This window comes from Alosa pseudoharengus, unplaced genomic scaffold, assembly GCF_046254945.1.
Source record: "Alosa pseudoharengus isolate Yale_2024_CS ecotype anadromous, Long Island Sound unplaced genomic scaffold, YU_APseudo_1.1 YU_APseudo_1.1_scf_16, whole genome shotgun sequence".
Classification (NCBI taxonomy): domain Eukaryota; kingdom Metazoa; phylum Chordata; class Actinopteri; order Clupeiformes; family Clupeidae; genus Alosa; species Alosa pseudoharengus.
This window is the reverse complement of record NW_027468630.1, coordinates 16,085,356-16,105,355: the sequence shown is the minus strand read 5'-3', so window position 1 is coordinate 16,105,355 and position 20,000 is coordinate 16,085,356. Positions and strand designations below refer to the sequence as shown.

The following is a 20,000-nucleotide window of genomic DNA, read 5'->3' as shown; positions in this document are numbered from 1 at the left end:
AAGAAAAAGGAAGAAAGACAGACAGAGAGAGGGACAGTAAGACTGAGCGACTTTATGTGTGTATGTGTCAGACAGAAAGGGAGACAGAGACTATGTGTGAATAAAGAAAAGACAGTAAAAAGAAAGAAAAGAGAGAAAGAGAGAAAGAAAAGAGTGTTATGGTAGTATTACAGGGCAGTGCATCAGCGTGTGTCCAGGTCTGGTGAGGGGAGATAAACTCAGAGGAGGAAGGTCCCATGGTAAGAGAATGTAGGGGGCACTGAGTCCCTGGTGTCCTCCCCAATGGAGGAGTACCTCAGGGGAGGATCATCTCCCAAAGCCTGGCACATTCCTAATCCCAGGAGTCACACACACACACACACACACACACACACACACTAACCACACACACACAGACAAACAAATCAGAACATATGCCCTCCCAAAAATCACACTACACTACTGCCCATCGCTTGCCAACAAACCACACGCTCCCTCCCTCCACACAGCTGGGCTGCTTAGAACTGGAGGTTGGCCAGCACACACACACACACGCAGACACACACACACACACACACACACACACACACACACACACACACACACACACACACATATATATACCGTCTATATATGCACACCCATACGCAAAGACAAAAAGTACACCCACACACTTGCCCTGGTAGACGATGCCCACTGGGTCCATTCCCAGCAGCAGGCCAGGGAGTTCCACCCTCCTCAGCGAGGGGGACATGCATCCCAAAACACTCGGCATCGACACTGACCTCGGTAACGGCCACCATCACAACAACAACAACAACAGTAGCAACAACACAATCAGCAGTCACAACGGGGGAGTTCTGCTTTGCGGCGCTTTGCACTTTCATGCCTGCCAGAAGTATTTGGATTTGCATAAAGGTCAAGGTTTATTTTTGGCTGCTGTGAACTGTTAACCTCTGTATAGGACCCGGAGACCAGCGGGCCAGATTAAAATCATTCCTCTCGGCCTGACGCCGTCCCTGACGCAGACACACACAGGTAACCTTTTGGCCCAGTGGTTCCTGTGTCGATCTCAGTCAGTTGACATCTGGAGCCCATAAATGGACCTCTACAGATCTACATATAACAATGACTGTCAGATAGCTGGACTCCAGCAGATTGTCGAGATTCTTTTTGGGAAACTGGAGGTCCCTAGCCTGGCGGGCCATCCTATATCATTGAAATGTATAGTCTGGAATCGAATCATTCACCTGCTTAATCCAAGGGGCGGGCAGAGAATTGTCTTTCAAACTGCCTAGGCATGCAACATGCCAGCGCTACGACCATATCCGTATCCGGTCGGCAAAACGGCAAATACATCCTTCTTCGAAAGGAATGACTTAAGTGCATTGTGTTGCTCTACTTTCAAAGAAAAGCACAAGTCCAACTCCTCCAAAGTTGACGCCAACGCCGATTCAAACAACCGCTCTTCGTTCGCCATAGCCACCTTCCTTGTTGTTCACCGTCGCAGGATGTTGTTATCCTGTTAAGCCCGCCTTAAGACTCTCTAACGAAATAGAGCGCTGTGATTGGAGAACATCCACGGTGTTAAGCCAATAGAAATTCCTATGGTTCGATACGAGACGTACAGGCTGAGCAAATGAATTTGCTGCCGCTAGGGTGCGTCTAGATTTCTAGGCTAGGAGGTCCCTGTTCTCCCATAAAAACACAAGGGATCTCTCAGGGACCACGAGTGAAAGAAAACAAAAAACAAACCCCAGCAAAGTGACAGGCACATAGTGACAGTTATCCTCTAAGACAAAGTCAGACTGCATAAGTGATCAACTTCAGCCAGCGTGAGCACTCGTGATTACTTCCTGTGAGTGATGCTTTGGAGTCCCGAAAGCCTTGGCTCATTTGGTGTGCGTTGAATTCCTCGGGGGAGAAACACGTTGGAGATCAAACATACACACACACAAACACACACACACACACACTACACTACACAGCCAAGCTGCAGTGAAGCCAATGAGCAGGTGGCAAGTGTTGATAGCGTGGAGAGATGCAACATCCTGCACTCGCAGCTCTGAATGTGTGTGTGTGTGTGTGTGTGTGTGTGTGTGTGAAAGAGGGGGGGGGGGTGGTGGGATGAAAACAATGAGAATGCCAGTGGCCAACTAGACACACACACAAACACACAAACAAAGACAAAGACACAAGCACACACACAAACACTGCAAATGGACTTCAGCCAGAAAGACTGTCTAAGTGTTTTTATCAATGGAGGCTTCAAACAGCTTTGTTTAAGACTGCTTTAAAGCAGGGGCTTGGGAGGCTGTTTGGATCCATTCCATGTGCCCCCCGACACACACACACACACACACACACACACACACACACACACACACCTTTCACCCCTTCCCAGTTGCAAATGGTTTTCATCAGTGTAGCATGTGGTGTATACTACTACAACGTCTTGTCTCAAACACTGTTCATTCATCCTTTTTGTCATTGTGTGTGTGTGTGTGTGGGTGTGTGTGTGTGTGTGTGTGTGTGTGTTTGTTAGCATGGTAAAACACACTGTGATAAAGTGGCTAATGGCCACACTGTAAATCTCAGGGTGAAGAATGACTGTGTGACCCCCTCCCAGGTCATTTCCTGGGATTCTTGTGAGTGCGTGTGTGTGTGTGTGTGTCTGTGTGTGTGTGAGAGAGAGATAGAGAGAGGAGAAATAGAGAGAGAGGGGGAGAGATGGAGAGGTAGGTTATATATGTACAGTACGTTGGCGATATTCGACAGCCTGTTTATTGTTCACATATGAGCACTTTGTTAACTAGGACTGGTTGCTAAGACAAGATCTAGCCAGGACAGCAGGGAAAACTGATCTATCTCAGCTGCCCTGCTCTGAAGCATAGATATACTGTATCATTTGTGTATCATTTCAATTGAGGTTTGAATTGAGGTGTCATCATTTCTGTATCATTTCAATTGAGCATTTTTAATACCTTTATAACAGATATGTTACAGGTGGAAATTAAGTATATGTGTGTGTGTGTGTGTGTGTGTGTGTGTGTGTGTGTGTGTGTGTGTGTGTGTGTGTGTGTGTGTGTGTGTGTGTGCCTAAGAATGCTCTGGTGACAGAGGATCCAATAGGTGGCTGATCTAGTTTCTGAGCTGGCTGAGGGTAAGCAGATATCCAGACACTGAAAGGTGATCCCTGGAGGAGACAGTTTCCTGTGGTCACTTCCTGCCCACTCCGAGCACAGAGGGTGTCTCTTTCCAGGAACTACACTCGCAGTCAGTCACGTCTCCCCACACGAACCTTTAATAGTTCCACCTACTCATGGAGAGGAACTCTTTTGTTGGTTTTCCAGCTACCCAGATATTGTGAGCTCCAAAGCAGCACACTCAACTCTGAAAACCAAAATATACACAAGGACCCTTTTGTACACTCTATTATTATTTATACAGCAACATTAAGAATGGACACTGTCTCAAAGCACTTCACTAAAAATCCCAGAGCAGGCAAGAAGCATCCCTAAAGAACCTTTTAAACCAACACAAGTCCCTTTGTAAAATTCTTTTAGGGACTGTTCGTTATTTATTGAAGGGGCCACCGGAGGAAAATAGGGGAGGGTCCTCTTTGTTGAGAGGAGGGTCACCCAACTTTTTTTTGTCTAGAAGGGGGGGTCACCCATCTTTTGCATTCATGAAAACAGCAACAAATCAAAGCGGCTTGTTTGATTGTTGATTTCTGTCACCATATATTGTGACGTTCTCTTTCGTTCCATAGCTGTCAACATTGAAAATTGAAAATAAGGGAGATTTCCCGAGTTTCTCACCCAAAATACGAAAAATTTCAACATTCGTCCCCATTAACGTTGGAAGGGTTGGAGCAACAAAGTAGCCTACTTTATTCACGCCTAACAGCCTATATTAATTTGGTCAACTTTATCCAGCCCTAAAAAAAGCTAAATTTACCTTTGGTTTACTTGTAGTTTACCGTGTAGCCTAACTTTAAACAGTGTGCATGCTTAAATAGTAAAGCATACTTGTGCTTCATTCATCCACACGTCCAACGTTTTGACAAGCATTTCTACCAATTGACCTTGTTCCTGCCCATCTCTAGCTTTGCTGTCTCCCTCCTTTCTGTTTTTGTTGTTTGCAAAAAATATATAGTATTTATTGGTAACCAGCAACAAGTGCAATTTGTTAATCGCTGTCATCTCTCCTGCGCAAACAAAAATGTGTTACGTTCCAAGTAGCAGTGCGTAATTCTGCTTCATAAAGTTGAACAAATACATTTGGTTATTTCATATACAGTTTTTTTCAACTGCTTACACACTAAATCTTTTCTTGTCACACAATTTTCTAAACATGTCCTCCAAACATCATAACCCGACACCAAATCTGCAAAACCATACACTAATTCTCAGTGTTTGACTCAGTTTTCAATTGACTAAAACACATTTTGCAAAACACCACACACAATTTTCTACCTAACACACAAAAATCTAACAGGAAGTAACTTGATTTCGTTCTTCAAACACAACCCATCAAAATGCCACACTAAATCACCAGTGCTTCACTCTTTCTCTTCACATGTGCAAACACTCTTTACTTTACTGAACACCATCCAATCATTGCCTTAGTATAGGTCTATGAATAGATATACTCTCTATATAGGTATAGACCCTTTCAATCTGCTCCTAGAGGATTTCCGGTTGAAATATTCAGAACCAATGCAGATACTTTGAAAATAGAGAAAATACAGTAATCGGACTTTAGCTTACAGTAATGTTCTACAAAAAGTTGACTTTATGTAAAATTTGTCTTTTTACTCTATTTTTGTTTGTCCCCATGTTACAGTACCATTAGCTCAATACATTTTTCTGTGCCTCCAGAAATGCCTTAGGAACGCTTACTGTAGAATTGTTTGTTTCTGCAGTTGAAAGGGTCTATAGGCCTATGAATACATACTGTACACGACCCCCCCTCCCAAACACACACACACGCACACTTGTATTTAGAAAAAAACTAAATCAGTGTTTTCAAAACTCCATGTACATCTGGTGGTCACTGTATTCTTCTTTGCTTTTTTTCTTGTTTGCTGTAAAATACTGTATTCACAACAGCAAATTATTTGGGAACAATCACTATTTTTGGTTTCAATATTGCTTGCATTTTTACTGTGTATTTCAACTTCTCTTTGTTGATACCGTAACTTTCACTCTTGTATGGAAATACATATAGAAAGCCTAAGACAGAAGAGCTTTAGGTTTTGAGCAACAGTGTGTACATGGTGTATCCAAAATGTCATATTATCACAAAAGTGTTTGTAATGTGAGGCGAATGTTTGCTTTAAACATGTGTTTTTGACATTTTGAATGTTGTGTGTCATTTTGCTGGAGATTTGGGGCATTTTGCATTTTGTATGAGCAGTTGTGGGTTTTGTGTGTGGAGTTTTGAAAAATAGACACAGTGTTTTGAAAACGTGTGTAAACAATTGTAAAAAACTGTAAATGGCCAGTTTATGGTCTACAGTGTAGAGTTGGTAAGTTATGGTAGGCCAACCTATATACAAACAGGGGAAATTCTTTGTCTACTCGTAGCTGAGCTGAGATATTCTACGGGAAAATATTAAAACGGCAAGACAGCGGGGGGAAAGTTACAGTTTTTTACAATTGTTTACACACGTTTTCAAAACTCTGTGTCTATTTTTCAAAACTCCACACACAAAATCCACAACTGCTCACACAAAATGCAAAATGCCCCAAATCTCCAGCAAAATGACACACAACATTCAAAATGTCAAGAACACATGTTTAAAGCAAACATTCGCCTCACATTGCAAACACTTTTGTCATAATATGACATTTTGGATACATCATGTACACACTGTTGCTCAAAACCTAAAGCTCTTCTGTCTTAGGCTTTCTATATGTATTTCCATACAAGAGTGAAAGTTACGGTATCAACAAAGAGAAGTTGAAATACACAGTAAAAATGCAAGCAATATTGAAACCAAAAATAGTGATTTTTCCCAAATAATTTGCTGTTGTGAATACAGTATTTTACAGCAAACAAGAAAAAAAGCAAAGAAGAATACAGTGGCCACCAGATGTACATGGACCCTGAACACTGATTTAGTTTTTTTCTAAAGACAAGTGTGTGTGTGTGTGTGTTTGTGGGGGGGGGGGGGGGGTCGTGTACAGTATGTATTCATAGGCCTATAGACCCTTTCAACTGCAGAACAAACAATTCTACAGTAAGCGTTCCTAAGACATTTCTGGAGGCACAGAAAAATGTATTGAGCTAATGGTACTGTAACATGGGGACAAACAAAAATAGAGTAAAAAGACAAATTTTACATAAAGTCAACTTTTTGTAGAACATTACTGTAAGCTAAAGTCCGATTACTGTAATTTTCAAAGTATCTGCATTGGTTCTGAATATTTCAACCGGAAATCCTCTAGGAGCAGATTGAAAGGGTCTATACCTATATAGAGAGTATATCTATTCATAGACCTATACTAAGGCAATGATTGGATGGTGTTCAGTAAAGTAAAGAGTGTTTGCACATGTGAAGAGAAAGAGTGAAGCACTGGTGATTTAGTGTGGCATTTTGATGGGTTGTGTTTGAAGAACGAAATCAAGTTACTTCCTGTTAGATTTTTTTGTGTTAGGTAGAAAATTGTGTGTGGTGTTTTGCAAAATGTGTTTTAGTCAATTGAAAACTGAGTCAAACACTGAGTATTAGTGTATGGTTTTGCAGATTTGGTGTGGGGTTATGATGTTTGGAAGACATGTTTAGAAAATTGTGTGACAAGCAAAGATTTAGTGTGTAAGCATTTGAAAAAAACTGTAAAATACGTGATAAACCCAGAAAAGGTTGGCATGTTAGCTATGTTTCGGTCCCTGTGATTATTTGTAAAATTGTGCAAACAGCCTTTTCAAGTCATATGAAGGAGTGGTAGCATGCAAGCTCCCAAATTGACGCTCGTCTGGGAGTTTTGGATAATGTTCAGCTTCAGCAGCTTTACAATGACTGAGGAAGCCAAGAGACGAGTCCATAGCAACCAGTTCATGTGTTGAATTTGTTATTACCCAGTGTGCTTTGTTGAATGTGTTATGTCTGCACACAAGCGTTGGTGTAAGGCATTATGTTAGCGTTCAATTATGCATTGAATTGTGATGCAGTGAGTTGCTCGATTGTGCTGAGAGCATTGTGTTATGCCTGACTGATGAATGTTTGATACTTGGGTCTGTCAGCGTGAAGTTCAGATTTGATAAGTAAACGATACATGAGTTAACGATATCACCGGTGTCTGTGTGATCAATTACCAAACATAACATTTGGCGACGAAGACGGCTGATATCGCTCTCCTACCACCTACCCCCTTCCTGGCACTACCTGGTGATCCCCTGGACTCGCTGGTTAAACGCCTTTGAAACCTTTCTGCTGGCAGTGGGGCTCACCGATGTGAGTGCAGCCCGCAAAAAGGCGCTGCTGCTGCATTGCCTGGGAGCCGAGGGTCAGCGTGTGCTTGGGACACTTGAATCGGGTGCCGTAACCACTTATGACACAGCTGTAGAACTACTGACCGGACACTTTGCTGCCCCACAGAGTGCTCTCCTGCGTCGGTTTTTATTCCGCCAACGACATCAACTGCCTGTGAGTCTGTGCAACAGTATGTGGCTAACTTACGGGGGCTGGCAAGCACATGCAAGTTCGGTGCGCTGCAGGACGAGATGATCCGCGACCAGTTAATTGAACACACTAACAATGCAAAAGTACGAGAGACTCTTTTACTCGAACCTGATGATCTATTACTGTCCAAAGCAGTTACGATTGCATTACAGCTAGAGAGTGCAGCTCAGTATGCATCAGCGCTAACTAAACAGCAAGTAGTAACAGCCAGCCCAGCTCCTTCTCTTTCCCCTGCTCTGACATTGCCGCCTAGCCAGAGCGACATGCTTGAAGCCGACTCTTCAGCAGCAGTCATGCTACTGCGGCGCCAACAACGTCATCGACCACGCCCACACGCGTCACAGCCCTGTGATAATTGTGGATCTCTGTCTCACGTCTCAAGAGCACAGACCTGCCCAGCCCGTGGCCAGACGTGCCGCAACTGTGGTAAGCGGAATCACTTTGCATCAGTCTGCCGCTCTGCTCCGGCTACGTCAGGGGGCCAAGCAGCCACATCAGTGCCCACTATCGTTCATAATGTGAGCTCTGGCTCGGCTTCATTTAAGTCATGCACAATCCGCCTAAATGACGTGTGCATTCCACTGCTTTTGGACACTGGTGCCAGCATGTCTCTCCTGAACATGCATACATACAATGCTTTTTTCGGCTCACTCCCACTATCGGCGCCCTCTACTTCACTCTGTGGTTATGGCAACTCAAAGATTGACCTGATTGGTTCTCTTCGAGTGACTGTTGGCTATGGCAACAAGATTGTGCCCAGTTTTGGCTTCCACGTCGCCCGTCGCGGAGCCAACCTGATGGGCCTGGACCTGTTTTCTGCCCTTGGATTCTCCCTGGTGGACACAAAGGGGGCTGCAATTCTCACTGTCTCCACACCTTGGCAGCAAAAGTGGCCATCTCTGTTTGACGGCTTAGGCTGTCTTACAGCTTTTGCCCACCAACCTCTCCTGAAACCTTCCATTAAACCTGTCATCCAACCTCTCCGCCGCATCCCTCTGGCTCTCCGTGATGGCGTTTCAGCCGAACTCCGACTGCTCTTGGATGCCGGCATCATTGAACCAGTGGATGCGTCACCCTGGGTCTCGAACTTGGTGGTGGCTAAGAAGAAGTCAGGGGCTCTGCGCATCTGTGTCGACCTGCGTGCGGTCAATAAGGCAGTGATCCCTGACAGGTTCCCTCTACCTACCTCAGAAGAGCTCACAGCTCAGTTCCATGGCTCAACAGTGTTCTCCAAACTGGACCTCAGACAGGGCTACCTCCAGGTGCCCCTTCACCCCATCAGCAGAAACCTCACAGCCTTTGTGACTCATGCAGGTGTGTTCCGTTACACGCGTATGCCTTTTGGACTTAGCTCCGCCCCCAGCTGTTTCCAAAAGATCATGGTGTCTGTGTTGGCTGGCATACCGGGCGTGGCCATATACCTGGATGACGTGGTTATTCATGGGCCCACAACTGAGAGCCACGATGAACGCCTCAATAAAGTCTTTGCAGCTCTAACCAAGCACAAATTAACCCTAAACACCGAAAAATGTGTTTTCTCCGCACCGGCCATTGAGTATGTAGGTTTCCGGTTGTCGGCGGATGGTATTACACCTCTTCAGTCAAACGTGGATGCCATCCTGGCCATTCCCGAGCCCATCTCAGCTGCACAAGTCACCTCTTTTTTGGGCATGACCGGCTACTATTTGAAGTTCCTCCCTCACTACTCTACTACCACCGCCCCACTGCGCCAACTGCTGCGTAAGGGTGAGCCGTGGGTGTGGTCACGAGCGTGCTCTGATGCTGTGCATTCCCTCAAGGTGCAACTTACCTCAGCCCTGGTGCTGGCTCACTTCGACATCTCTAGCCCCACCCTGGTTACCTGCGATGCATCGGCCACAGCCATGGGAGCGGTGCTGTCACAGACTCAGCAGGGCGTGGAGAAGTCCGTCGCCTTCGCCTCCCGGGCCCTCAATCCGACAGAGCAGCATTACTCAGTGGGCGAGCGTGAAGCATTAGCCTGCATATGGGCATACGAAAGGTGGCACCTGTACCTTTATGGCCGTTCCTTCACCCTCAGAACGGATCACCAGGCCCTAACTGCACTGCTCTCCACATCTGGGACAGGCCACAGGCCACTGAAGCTGCATCGCTGGTCTGACCGCCTCCGGCAATATAACTTTGACCTGAAGTTCACCCCGGGCAGAGATAATGTTGTAGCTGACCTGCTGTCCCGCTCCGTTCCACCCCACCCTGCCATACACACACACACTGACACTGACTGTGTGGAACACGACATTGTCCAGATGCTACACACACCCCTCCAGACCACTTTACCGCTACAGGAGCTCAAAGAGGCATCTGAGCAGGACCCTGTCCTTTCTCAGCTCCGTGCCTACATCCAGAACGGGTGGCCTCGCATTTTCCAGGGTGAAGCAAGAGCTGTCCTGCCGGAACGACACCTGTGTGGCACGTGGCCTTTGCACAGTGGTTCCCAGCGTTCTGCGCGCACGTGTCTTGACCATGGCTCACAAGGGCCACCTAGGTGTCGTGAAGCTGAAGCAGTGCTGCAGGGACCTGGTATGGTGGCCAGGGATAGACAGGGATATTGAGGCCCTGGTGAAAGACTGTCCTGCCTGCCTCTTGAGTGGTAAGACCGGTCACCAGGCTCCTCCACCTCTACAACCTCTTGCTTGGCCTTCTCAGCCCTGGGACCACCTACAGCTGGACATATGCGGTGAGATACAGGGGGTTCCCCACCATCAACGCTTTCTTGTGGTCGTATATGACCTTCACTCGAAATGGCCTGAGCTCATCACCACTGGCTCGGTGACCTCTCAGGTCATAATCGACTTTCTGGACTCTCTTTTCTCCCGCTGGGGCATCCCAAACACCATAACTACTGACAACGGCCCTCAACTCGTCTCTGCAGAGTTCACGTCTTACCTCAAAAGCAAAGGCATCTGTCATGTCCGTACAGCTTACTATCACCCCCAAGCCAATGGTGATGTTGAACGGTTCCACCAGTCACTGAAGAACAGCCTCAGAGCGCACATGGTCCAGGGATGGACCTTTCCACTGGCCATACGGCACACGCTTCTTCATTACAGAGCCACTCAGCACTCAACAATAGGTGTCTCCCCAGCGTCTCTCATGCTTGGCCGTGAGCTCCGTCTTCCCCTCGACCGCCTCAGCCCCGTCATGCATCAAGGGCCACCCCCTGGGGTCAAGGCCTCTGTTGCCCGTCGGCAGAGGCAGATGAAGCAAAGATTTGACCTGTCAGCACGTGTTAAGGTTCCCGACATCAACTCAGATTGGGTCAGGGTCCGCAGGCCCCACAGAGGCAACAAACTGGCCTCATTTTGGTCCTCCCCTCTCCAAGTCACCCGCCAGTTGGGTGCAGCAACATTCTCACTGAATGATGGCACTCGGTGGCACTCAAGCCGCCTCCGCAGGGTGCCCCCTCCGCCACATACAACGGTGGCGACACCCCAAATCGTGCCTCCAGCTTGGCAGGACGTCCCGACGCCACAGCTGGTGCCTCAGATAGCTCCCACACAGGTCCACGACACGCCTCTTGATCTGCCTTCCGGGACTGGTACCTATTCATCACACACTACCCAGTCTCAGTCTCATGGCTCTCCGCGACCTGTTCGCACTCGTTCTCGCCCTGGGCACTTACAGGACTTTCAATCCAAATTTCATGTTTGAAATCCTGTAGGAGGGGGGGAAATGTTATGTCTGCACACAAGCGTTGGTGTAAGGCATTATGTTAGCGTTCAATTATGCATTGAATTGTGATGCAGTGAGTTGCTCGATTGTGCTGAGAGCATTGTGTTATGCCTGACTGATGAATGTTTGATACTTGGGTCTGTCAGCGGGAAGTTCAGATTTGATAAGTAAACGATGAGTTAACGATATCACCAGTGTCTGTGTGATCAATTACCAAACATAACAGAACGGTCTCAATGTTTTATTGTTTTATTTCATGTGAATACTTACTAGAGGAGTAACTTATTTCAAGTAGGCTAATGCAGTTGCAGGAAGTGTGCATTTAGTTTCCATGCTTATTGTGTTTCCACAACAATGTTAGTGAGTAAATCTACTGAAGTGGCCACCATCTTGGTGAAGTGTTTCCACAACAATGTTAGTGAGTAAATCTACTGAAATGGCCACCATCTTGGTGAAGTGTGTAAGATCAGAAAGCAGAGGTTGATGTATGACCGATAGCTTAAGTCAGTGTATTTTCATAGCGCATAACAGCGTGGGCGGAAGACATCGACAATTGGCCGGGGAGGGTCATGCATTTTTTGAAAATTCTGTTGGAGGGTCATTGAAAAATTTCTTGCAGGCAGGGGAGGGTCATGTAACTTTTGACTGAAGCACTCAAAATCCCTCCGGTGGCCCCTTTTATAAAAAACGAACAGTCCCTTAGTTAACAAAATAAAATAGTCTGAGAACAAATGTGGCATTTATCTGGCCCAAGTTTGGCATACCCTTGCCCTTATCACAATAACTTTATCTGCACAATAACTTTATCTGCAAAGGAACTATTTTATGTGCACTGGAACCTTTGTTTCTGAGAGTGCCGATTCCATCTCCCTGGTTGGTGGATCCAGACATCAATAAGCTTTTCAATCACATCCATCATCCTCTCTTTCAGTGCCGGCCATCACAGCCTCATACGCACGGCGGCGACGCACACTGCTCTACACCCCTTTGGGTTTTTAAAACCTGTCTCCCTGCGAGTGACATGACACTCTCATTGGTGCAGGTGGTGAGGTGAGATAACGGGCCTAACACACACACACACACACACACACACACACACACACAAACACACACACACACACACACACACACACACACACACACACACACAGACACAGACACGCACACAGACATGCACACGCACACACACACCAACACGCACACACACACAGACAGATAGAAGGTTTTTGATGCGCTCTGTGACTCTTCACAATCATTGACTCTGGCTGACTGCTTCCCCTGGGAACCTCTTATCTCTTCCTCTGCCTGTCCAGTCCTCTTTGCTAGCGTCTCCCTACTCATTGTACTACCACTTCACACACACGCACACCCAAACTCACAAACACGCTGTCGCAAGTAAACCAGCATAAAACATATTAGTACAAGAGAGCTTTAAGAACATAAACCCTCAAAAATAAAATAAACAGAAGTGAATCATTATAAACCTTGTAACAGGGATATGACCAGGCAATTGATTTTGTTTTCAGCCCACCAGCTAAAGAAACTGCCTAAGAACTGTAATCAGGGATGGGTAGTCTGAATAGATCTCTTCAGCTCTTCATGAAAACCCTATAGGCCAATGTGCTGTTTGTAATGTGTTGACCAATTCTCAGAGTGTGTAGGATTCACATTGTTTGTGTTTTAAAAAAATCTTCCAAGCACCTGACAGGCATGGTGTGTGTGTATGTGTGTATGTGTGTATGTGTGTGTGTGTCTGTGTGTGTGTGTGTGTGTGTGTGTGTGTGTGTTTCTGTGTATCTACTGTATGTCAGGAGTGTGTGTGTGTGTCTGAGTCTGTGTATCTGCATGTGTGTATGTGTGCGTGTGCGCCCATGTCTGTGTATTTGTGTGTATGGGTGACTGCTTGGCATAGTTACAAATGTGCCAGCTCCTTTCAAACACTGTTATCTCGTGAGGAAATAAAGAAACATGTGTGACCTTCTTCCCTGTGGTCATGTCTGTCACAAAGACAAATGGCTGCCCGCGCTCATCAGCAAAAAGCTCAATGGCGCCTAAGTTGACTTTACAGCAGATGACACGATGCTTGACGTCAGTCCCCCTACCGACACCACCCCGATGGAGTTCTGACAGTGACAAACACTCATTGTACCACTACTTCACACACACAAACACACACACACACACACACACACACACACACACACTCTCTATCTCTCTCACCACCACCCTCCCTTCCCCACACACACACACACACACACACACACACACACACACACACACACAGACTCTCTCTCACCACCACCCTCCCTTCCTCACACACACACACACACACACACACACACACACACACACTCTCTCTCTCTCTCTCTCTCTCTCTCTCTCTCTCTCTCTCTCTCTGTCTCTCTCTCTGTCTCTCTTTCTGTCTGTCCCTCCATCTCTTTGTTTCAGACACACATTTACTCCTTACCTCTCATTGATGTCGACTCCCTCCATCACGAGCAGTGTATCTGAGGCGCTGGCGTTCATGTGCCCTTCATTTCACTGGCTCCCTGTAGAAAGAGCACACACACACACACACACACACACACACACACAGAGGTCAGACAACGGCATCATGGTGGGGGAAAGGTTGCGACCTCCACCCTCAGGCGCACCACCATTCGAACGAAATTCAATTCAATCAGCCACACGCCACGGGCCTCCATATTGAGCGCTCTTAATTGCACTCTGAACCTGGGCAGCACTACACGCCCCACACGTACAGCTGCCCTGAAACGAAGCGCAATAAAACAAAATGAAACCAGACGAAACCAAGCAGAGATGTGCAGTGGTGACCACTGAGAGGCCATCCAGCGCACACTATGTAGTGCTGGAGATGCAGGTGTGAGATTGCAAGGAAAGTCAATATGACTGCATGGCAGGAAAGCCATAAAACTCAAAAGAAGCACAATCTTACACAATGCATAAGGGGCGAGGCCAAATAAGGATATGTTCAAAAGCTATTTCCCAGAAAGCCTCAGTCCGTAATCTGTATCATTCCAACCAGGCTCGAGGCTGGGGACACCAGACTATCACACCGGGGCGGAGGAAGAGTACAGAGAATCCAGCTGGCCTCCCCTAGAAACTGGCCTCCTCCAAAGCCACTTCGGCTACAGATATTTTGACGTTACGTAAGCGCTGAATGACCTTTAACTGTCGTAAACGACACAGGAGCCAATAAAAGAGAGGTAGGGACACCTCAGGTAAAATATCTGGCATATCTACCCTCTATCACGCAGGCCAAAGTCCAGAGGATTAAACTCCTCTCGAGAAATGATTCAGTGTTTTTTTCCACATTTTCCGCACAGTCCAGTGCAATACGAAATATCAGCCATTCATGCGGCAGTAAAGGAAACAGTTTCAATCTCTAAACACAGGTGGGCTTAACCCAAATTTTAATAAATATTAAATTAAACATTATTAAACAAGTCATATTCACTTAGTACCTGGACTTGGCAAATATCTGTCTGTGTTTGTGTAATTCCTTAGATAACATTCCTGACTCATAAAAAGAGATAAAAGAACATTCTCATCTATGACACAGCAACTACCACCACAGATTCAGCATGAAGTCACTCACAACATGTTGCTGCTATGAATCATGGTGGCAAAAAGATGGAAAACAAACCTTTGTTGAGATTAGCACTGCTGGAATAGCCTGAATATCGATTAGCGAAGACTACCTAGCCCTATTGTGTTGCTGAAATACAATTCACAGTCAGCATTGCATGTGCACAACAGCAGCACCATTTTGTAAGCAGGAAAGCAGGGACCCAATTCATACTGATTCAATATTATTTATTTATTTATTTATCTATTTATTCATTCAGCACCATCAACAATGCACACTGTGTCTAGGAATTAAAGCAACAATGAAAAAACAAGACAAAAGAAAAGGGTGACACAAAACAGTAAACAGGGCATCAGCCAGAACAGGTTAACAGGGCCTGCCTAAGGCTGTCTCAAGAAACATGGGGGAGAGGTGCACTCATAATGGTCAAACAGCTGATTGCGGAACGCTGGACACTTTTCGAGCATTTTCAAACTTGTGGTAATGGTTGAGAAAAGCTGTTGAGAAAGCTGAAGCAGCAGCAGTGGAAAACACACTTTACAGAGGTACAAGCAAGTTACTGTATAACATAAACTGCTCATGTTTTGACACAGTATGGCCATGTCACTGTCGAATTGAGGACACCAATAAAGTTATATTTAAATGTTGCAATCGTCATTTACGTGAAGTGCACGGAGTTAGTGTTTGATATGAGACAACACTATTCAGTTAAAATTTGCGCACTCCGCCAGTAAGCACACAGTGCACATAGGGTGCTGCACGAAAGTGTACTCACGAAAGTATGCCAATTGAGACAGAGTCTTAGTCTGTCCTTTCTCTATTTTAGTATTCTATGTCGCTGAAGGGGGGTTGTAGCCAAAGAACATCACACATCATCACATAGGTCCAGATATAGGCTAACGTTATGAGAGGGTTCGGACCTTGCTTAGCAAATTTGTCTGGCTGTGCGTTGCAAATTTGTCTTGGTAAGACGTCTTAAAATAAGACAGGCTGACATTAAATTACGTCAAAATTATCTTATGATAGTCTTTTTCTACTAAAAACAACTCTACGACATCAGAACTACTGGGCCAATACCACTCTTCTGAAGGTTAGAAGCAGCAGGGACAGCGCCTCACATTCAGACAGGACCAGTTTTCCAAACACCACCTCACATTCGGACAAGACCAGTTTTGCGCACACCACCTTACATTCGGACAGGACCAGCTTTCCGAACCCATTTATGGACAAATGTCTGTAAACTTCCAGAAGCAGGCTTCTAGCATGGATGAACATGAAGCCATCTAGACATGATGGAACACACATAGACATACATAGTGCTCATAAGAGTGTGTACACAATCACACCCAGACCACACCACACCACACCACACCACACACACACACACACACACACACACACACACACACACACACACACACACACACACACACACACACACACACACACACACACACACACACAAACACACACACACACACACACACACACAAGCAAACACCCTGTCAAACAAACACACTAACAGAACAAGCACACACACACTGGTGGTTTCCAAGTCTCACTTAAACAATCAACATGCACACATGCTCACACCCACTCTGTTTTCCTGTCAACTTGTCATGGTGCGGACTTTGCACACAGGGTAGGTTGGCTATGAGACTCCTGTGCATGAACACACTCCATGTTGCAGCCCCCTCACTCATCCACACACTACACACACATCTTTCAAGGGACAACACACACCACTAGGTTAAACACACACATCTGTGCATAAACAATGTTTTTACAGACGTGGTAGTTTGTTGGGGCCACGTTAGGAAAAAACGAACAAAGAAATATATAATGGCTACAAAGAAACAAAGGCTATGTAAATAAAATTAAGTGCCACCACTTAACCTGAACCCTAACTGACCTCGAGCCATCCATGTCGTTTCAACAGCTTTGGTTGCTTCATTCTAAAAGGAGACACAGTGCTGCTCTAAGGAAGTGTGTATATGTGGAGCTGGCCTGTCCCACTCCATCCAGCATGGCCCACTGCTGTCCGACAGTGCTAAATAAAACATGACCAGAGAGCCCATGGTTAGAGCCCAGCCTCTGCTCCACTCACAAGCAATCTACTTTCATCGCTGACAAATCACTTTCCAAATCGCCACTGGAGTCTATTTTCACTTCAGAGCATATCTGATGAAGTTGCTTCTCGTGGAACCAGAGATTGGTCCGTCCAAATATGTTTGGAGCGGCGGGGAGATTTGCGTCACGGGACGAGACGCACATCAAATGAAAGCCCTGTGAAATGCCTAAGTCGCTGTCTCAGACACCATATCAGTCAGAGCCAATCAATTGCCCAAATAAATGAATTCAATCACAAAAAAGCATGCAAAACAGAAGATTGGATCTAAAAAAACATCTTTTTAAAATGAAAAAATCAGAGTCTTTGGGAGAAAGTCTGGAAAACAACTTTTAAACAAAGTAAAAAAGTCAACCTCTCTCCCCATCACTGCGAGAGATTGGAGGAGCAGACTCCATTACCCCTGAAAACACCTGATCCTGAAAGGGCCAGGATTAGGATTGAGAGATCTGAGACTCATCTCATCTGAAACTGCTTCTTAGCTTGATCCCCTCCAGTAGCTGTCTCTGTCTGGGAGAGATTTCTAAGTAATATAAACGCGAATGGTTTGCGAATCATAATGTTTTCCACAGAGTGCCCTTGCACGCACAGAGAGAAGGGTATGTACCCTGTTAGTACAGCGAGGAGAAGTTATTATCTTACTCTGGGGTAGACAGTAAATAAGCCTATTTCCCAAAAAGTTGACTTACAGTAAAGGACTACTTTCAAGATCAAAGCCACATTTTAAACAGGATAGATACAGTACACCTGAGGATACCAATATTCTCCATGTATTTTTCATTACAATAAAATTATTTCATTTTACAAATAGATTCCTATTGTCTGTGTCTTTCAGAACTGTATGACAACCACTGCTTACGCCAAAGCAACATTAGATAGATAGATAGATAGATAAAGATAGATAAAGTAGCTGTTACCCCCATCCATGCCGCCAGAACACTGTATTTTTCGTGACATGATATACAGCTAAGGTGGTGATTCAAACTGTGCTACACCTGGGATCACTCAGCCCCTTCCTGCTGTCTAATTTGCCTTATTATGGGTTTTTATTCTCATGAATGTTAATGGAATAGACTAGAACTATACTCTCAGGCTGTAATTTTCCTCTTCCACAAAGAAGCATTGCATCTGCGGTTCTGCGGTATCCTGTGCACAAAGCCCTGAAAACATCTACTGTAGTTTGAAGTCTACACCTCTTCAAACCACCAAACCATCTCTAAAGTGAGCTCTGCCACAGCACTTGTGCAGGCAATCCATGGTCAACAGTGTGTGTACGAGTGGTATAGTGAAGAGCTTGTCTTTTTCAATTCGAACACATCTGATGTACACTGTTCTGCATATCTAGTGTGTGTGTGTGTGTCACTGCACTTGTGCAGGCAATCCATGGTCAACAGTGTGTGTACGAGTGGTATAGTGAAGAGCTTCTCTTTTTCAATTCGAACACATCTGATGTACACTGTTCTGCATATCTAGTGTGTGTGTGTGTGTGTCACTGCATATCTAGTGTGTGTGTGTGTGTCACTGCTCCCCGAGTGCCGCTGTTGTTGCAGGCAGCTCACTGCGCCGGGATTAGTATGTGCTTCACTTCACTGTGTGCTGAGTGAATGTGTGTGTGTATGTGTGTGTGTGTATCTGTGTGTGTGTGTATCTGTGTGTGTGTGTGTGTGTATCTGTGTGTGTGTGTGTGTGTGTGTGTGTGTGTGTGTGTGTGTGTGTGTATCTGTGTGTGTGTAGTAATCTGCCAGGTGAGGCCTGAAAACAACTCTCTCTACAGGTGATAGACGGCCAGTCAAAAGGACTGGACATGGCGAGCCAGATCAGCTCAGTTGGGAGCCGCCTCCGCTAGCCTGATCCTCACAAACTCAACACAGACTCTTCTCTCCAAGACACACCTGCTTTCTCTGCATGAAGGCCAGTCTACTGTGACTCTGGGCCCAGTGGTGTAGTCTACGTGATACGCAGGACTACGCAGTATACCCACTTAAAAAGCATCACCATCTCAGTATACCCACTTAAAAAGCATCACCATCTCACTATACCCACTTAAAATAGGAAAGGATACATATTAACATTTGGGGTTGATCACAGTATGCCCACTACAGCTAACAAGACTACATCACAGTATGCCCACTACAGCTAACAAGACTACATCACAGTACCCATACAGCTAACTAGACTACACCACTGTCTGGGCCAGAGGACCATTGGCTCATTGATCAGCGTCCTCATTGAGGATGCATTTCCGCTAGATTTACTGCTTCTGTTTCCATATAAGAGCCAATCAGTCTCTGTCATAATTGATTATTTCATTACGCAATACTGCATCTCATTGACTTTTGACCCATTTGGCAAATTATATAATGTGTCTTTGACAGCTGTCAGAGACAGCCTGACATTTTCTAAAAAGGGTCGGACGTGCACAAGAGCTGCCCAGATTTGTCAGGATGGTTCATCCCGCAGGAGCTGAGTTTCCGTCTGTGCCAAGAGCGGACATCCACTCAAGCAAATGCCCCCCTCTCGTTATGAGAGGGTTATCAGTCCACTTGATAAAGCAAACACTCACACACACACACACACACTCACACACTTACGCTCGCTCGCTTTCAAAAGGCCTATAAAACTCATCCCTGTGCCCCCTGCTCTAAGCACCTCTCGGAGATGACTCATCGCTTTTAATCAAATACCTGAGTGGCCAATAAAACTGCCTCAATCTCCATTCTCCCCCCCCCCTGCAACTACAACACATCCAGGTCTTAGTCAGTGACTGACCCAACCAAAGGCAGCACAGTCCCAGTCTACATACTAACTTTTCGGAAAATTAGCTAAAATTAGCTAGTCTACCCCAGAGCTAGATACGTGGATACATACACTTCTTTTCTCTG

At 45.6% G+C, this 20,000-nt stretch overlaps 1 protein-coding gene across 1 annotated transcript in view; it reads right to left on the bottom strand.

Annotated features, from left to right (window-relative positions):
* Window positions 1-20,000, bottom strand: part of htr4 (5-hydroxytryptamine receptor 4) — a 115,072-nt gene that overhangs the window by 77,767 nt on the left and 17,305 nt on the right. The window contains exon 2 of the mRNA XM_076288128.1: window positions 13,848-13,929. Within this exon, the coding sequence (XP_076144243.1) occupies window positions 13,848-13,906 (59 nt within the window). The 5' untranslated portion in view covers window positions 13,907-13,929. The remainder of the gene's footprint in view (window positions 1-13,847; window positions 13,930-20,000) is intronic.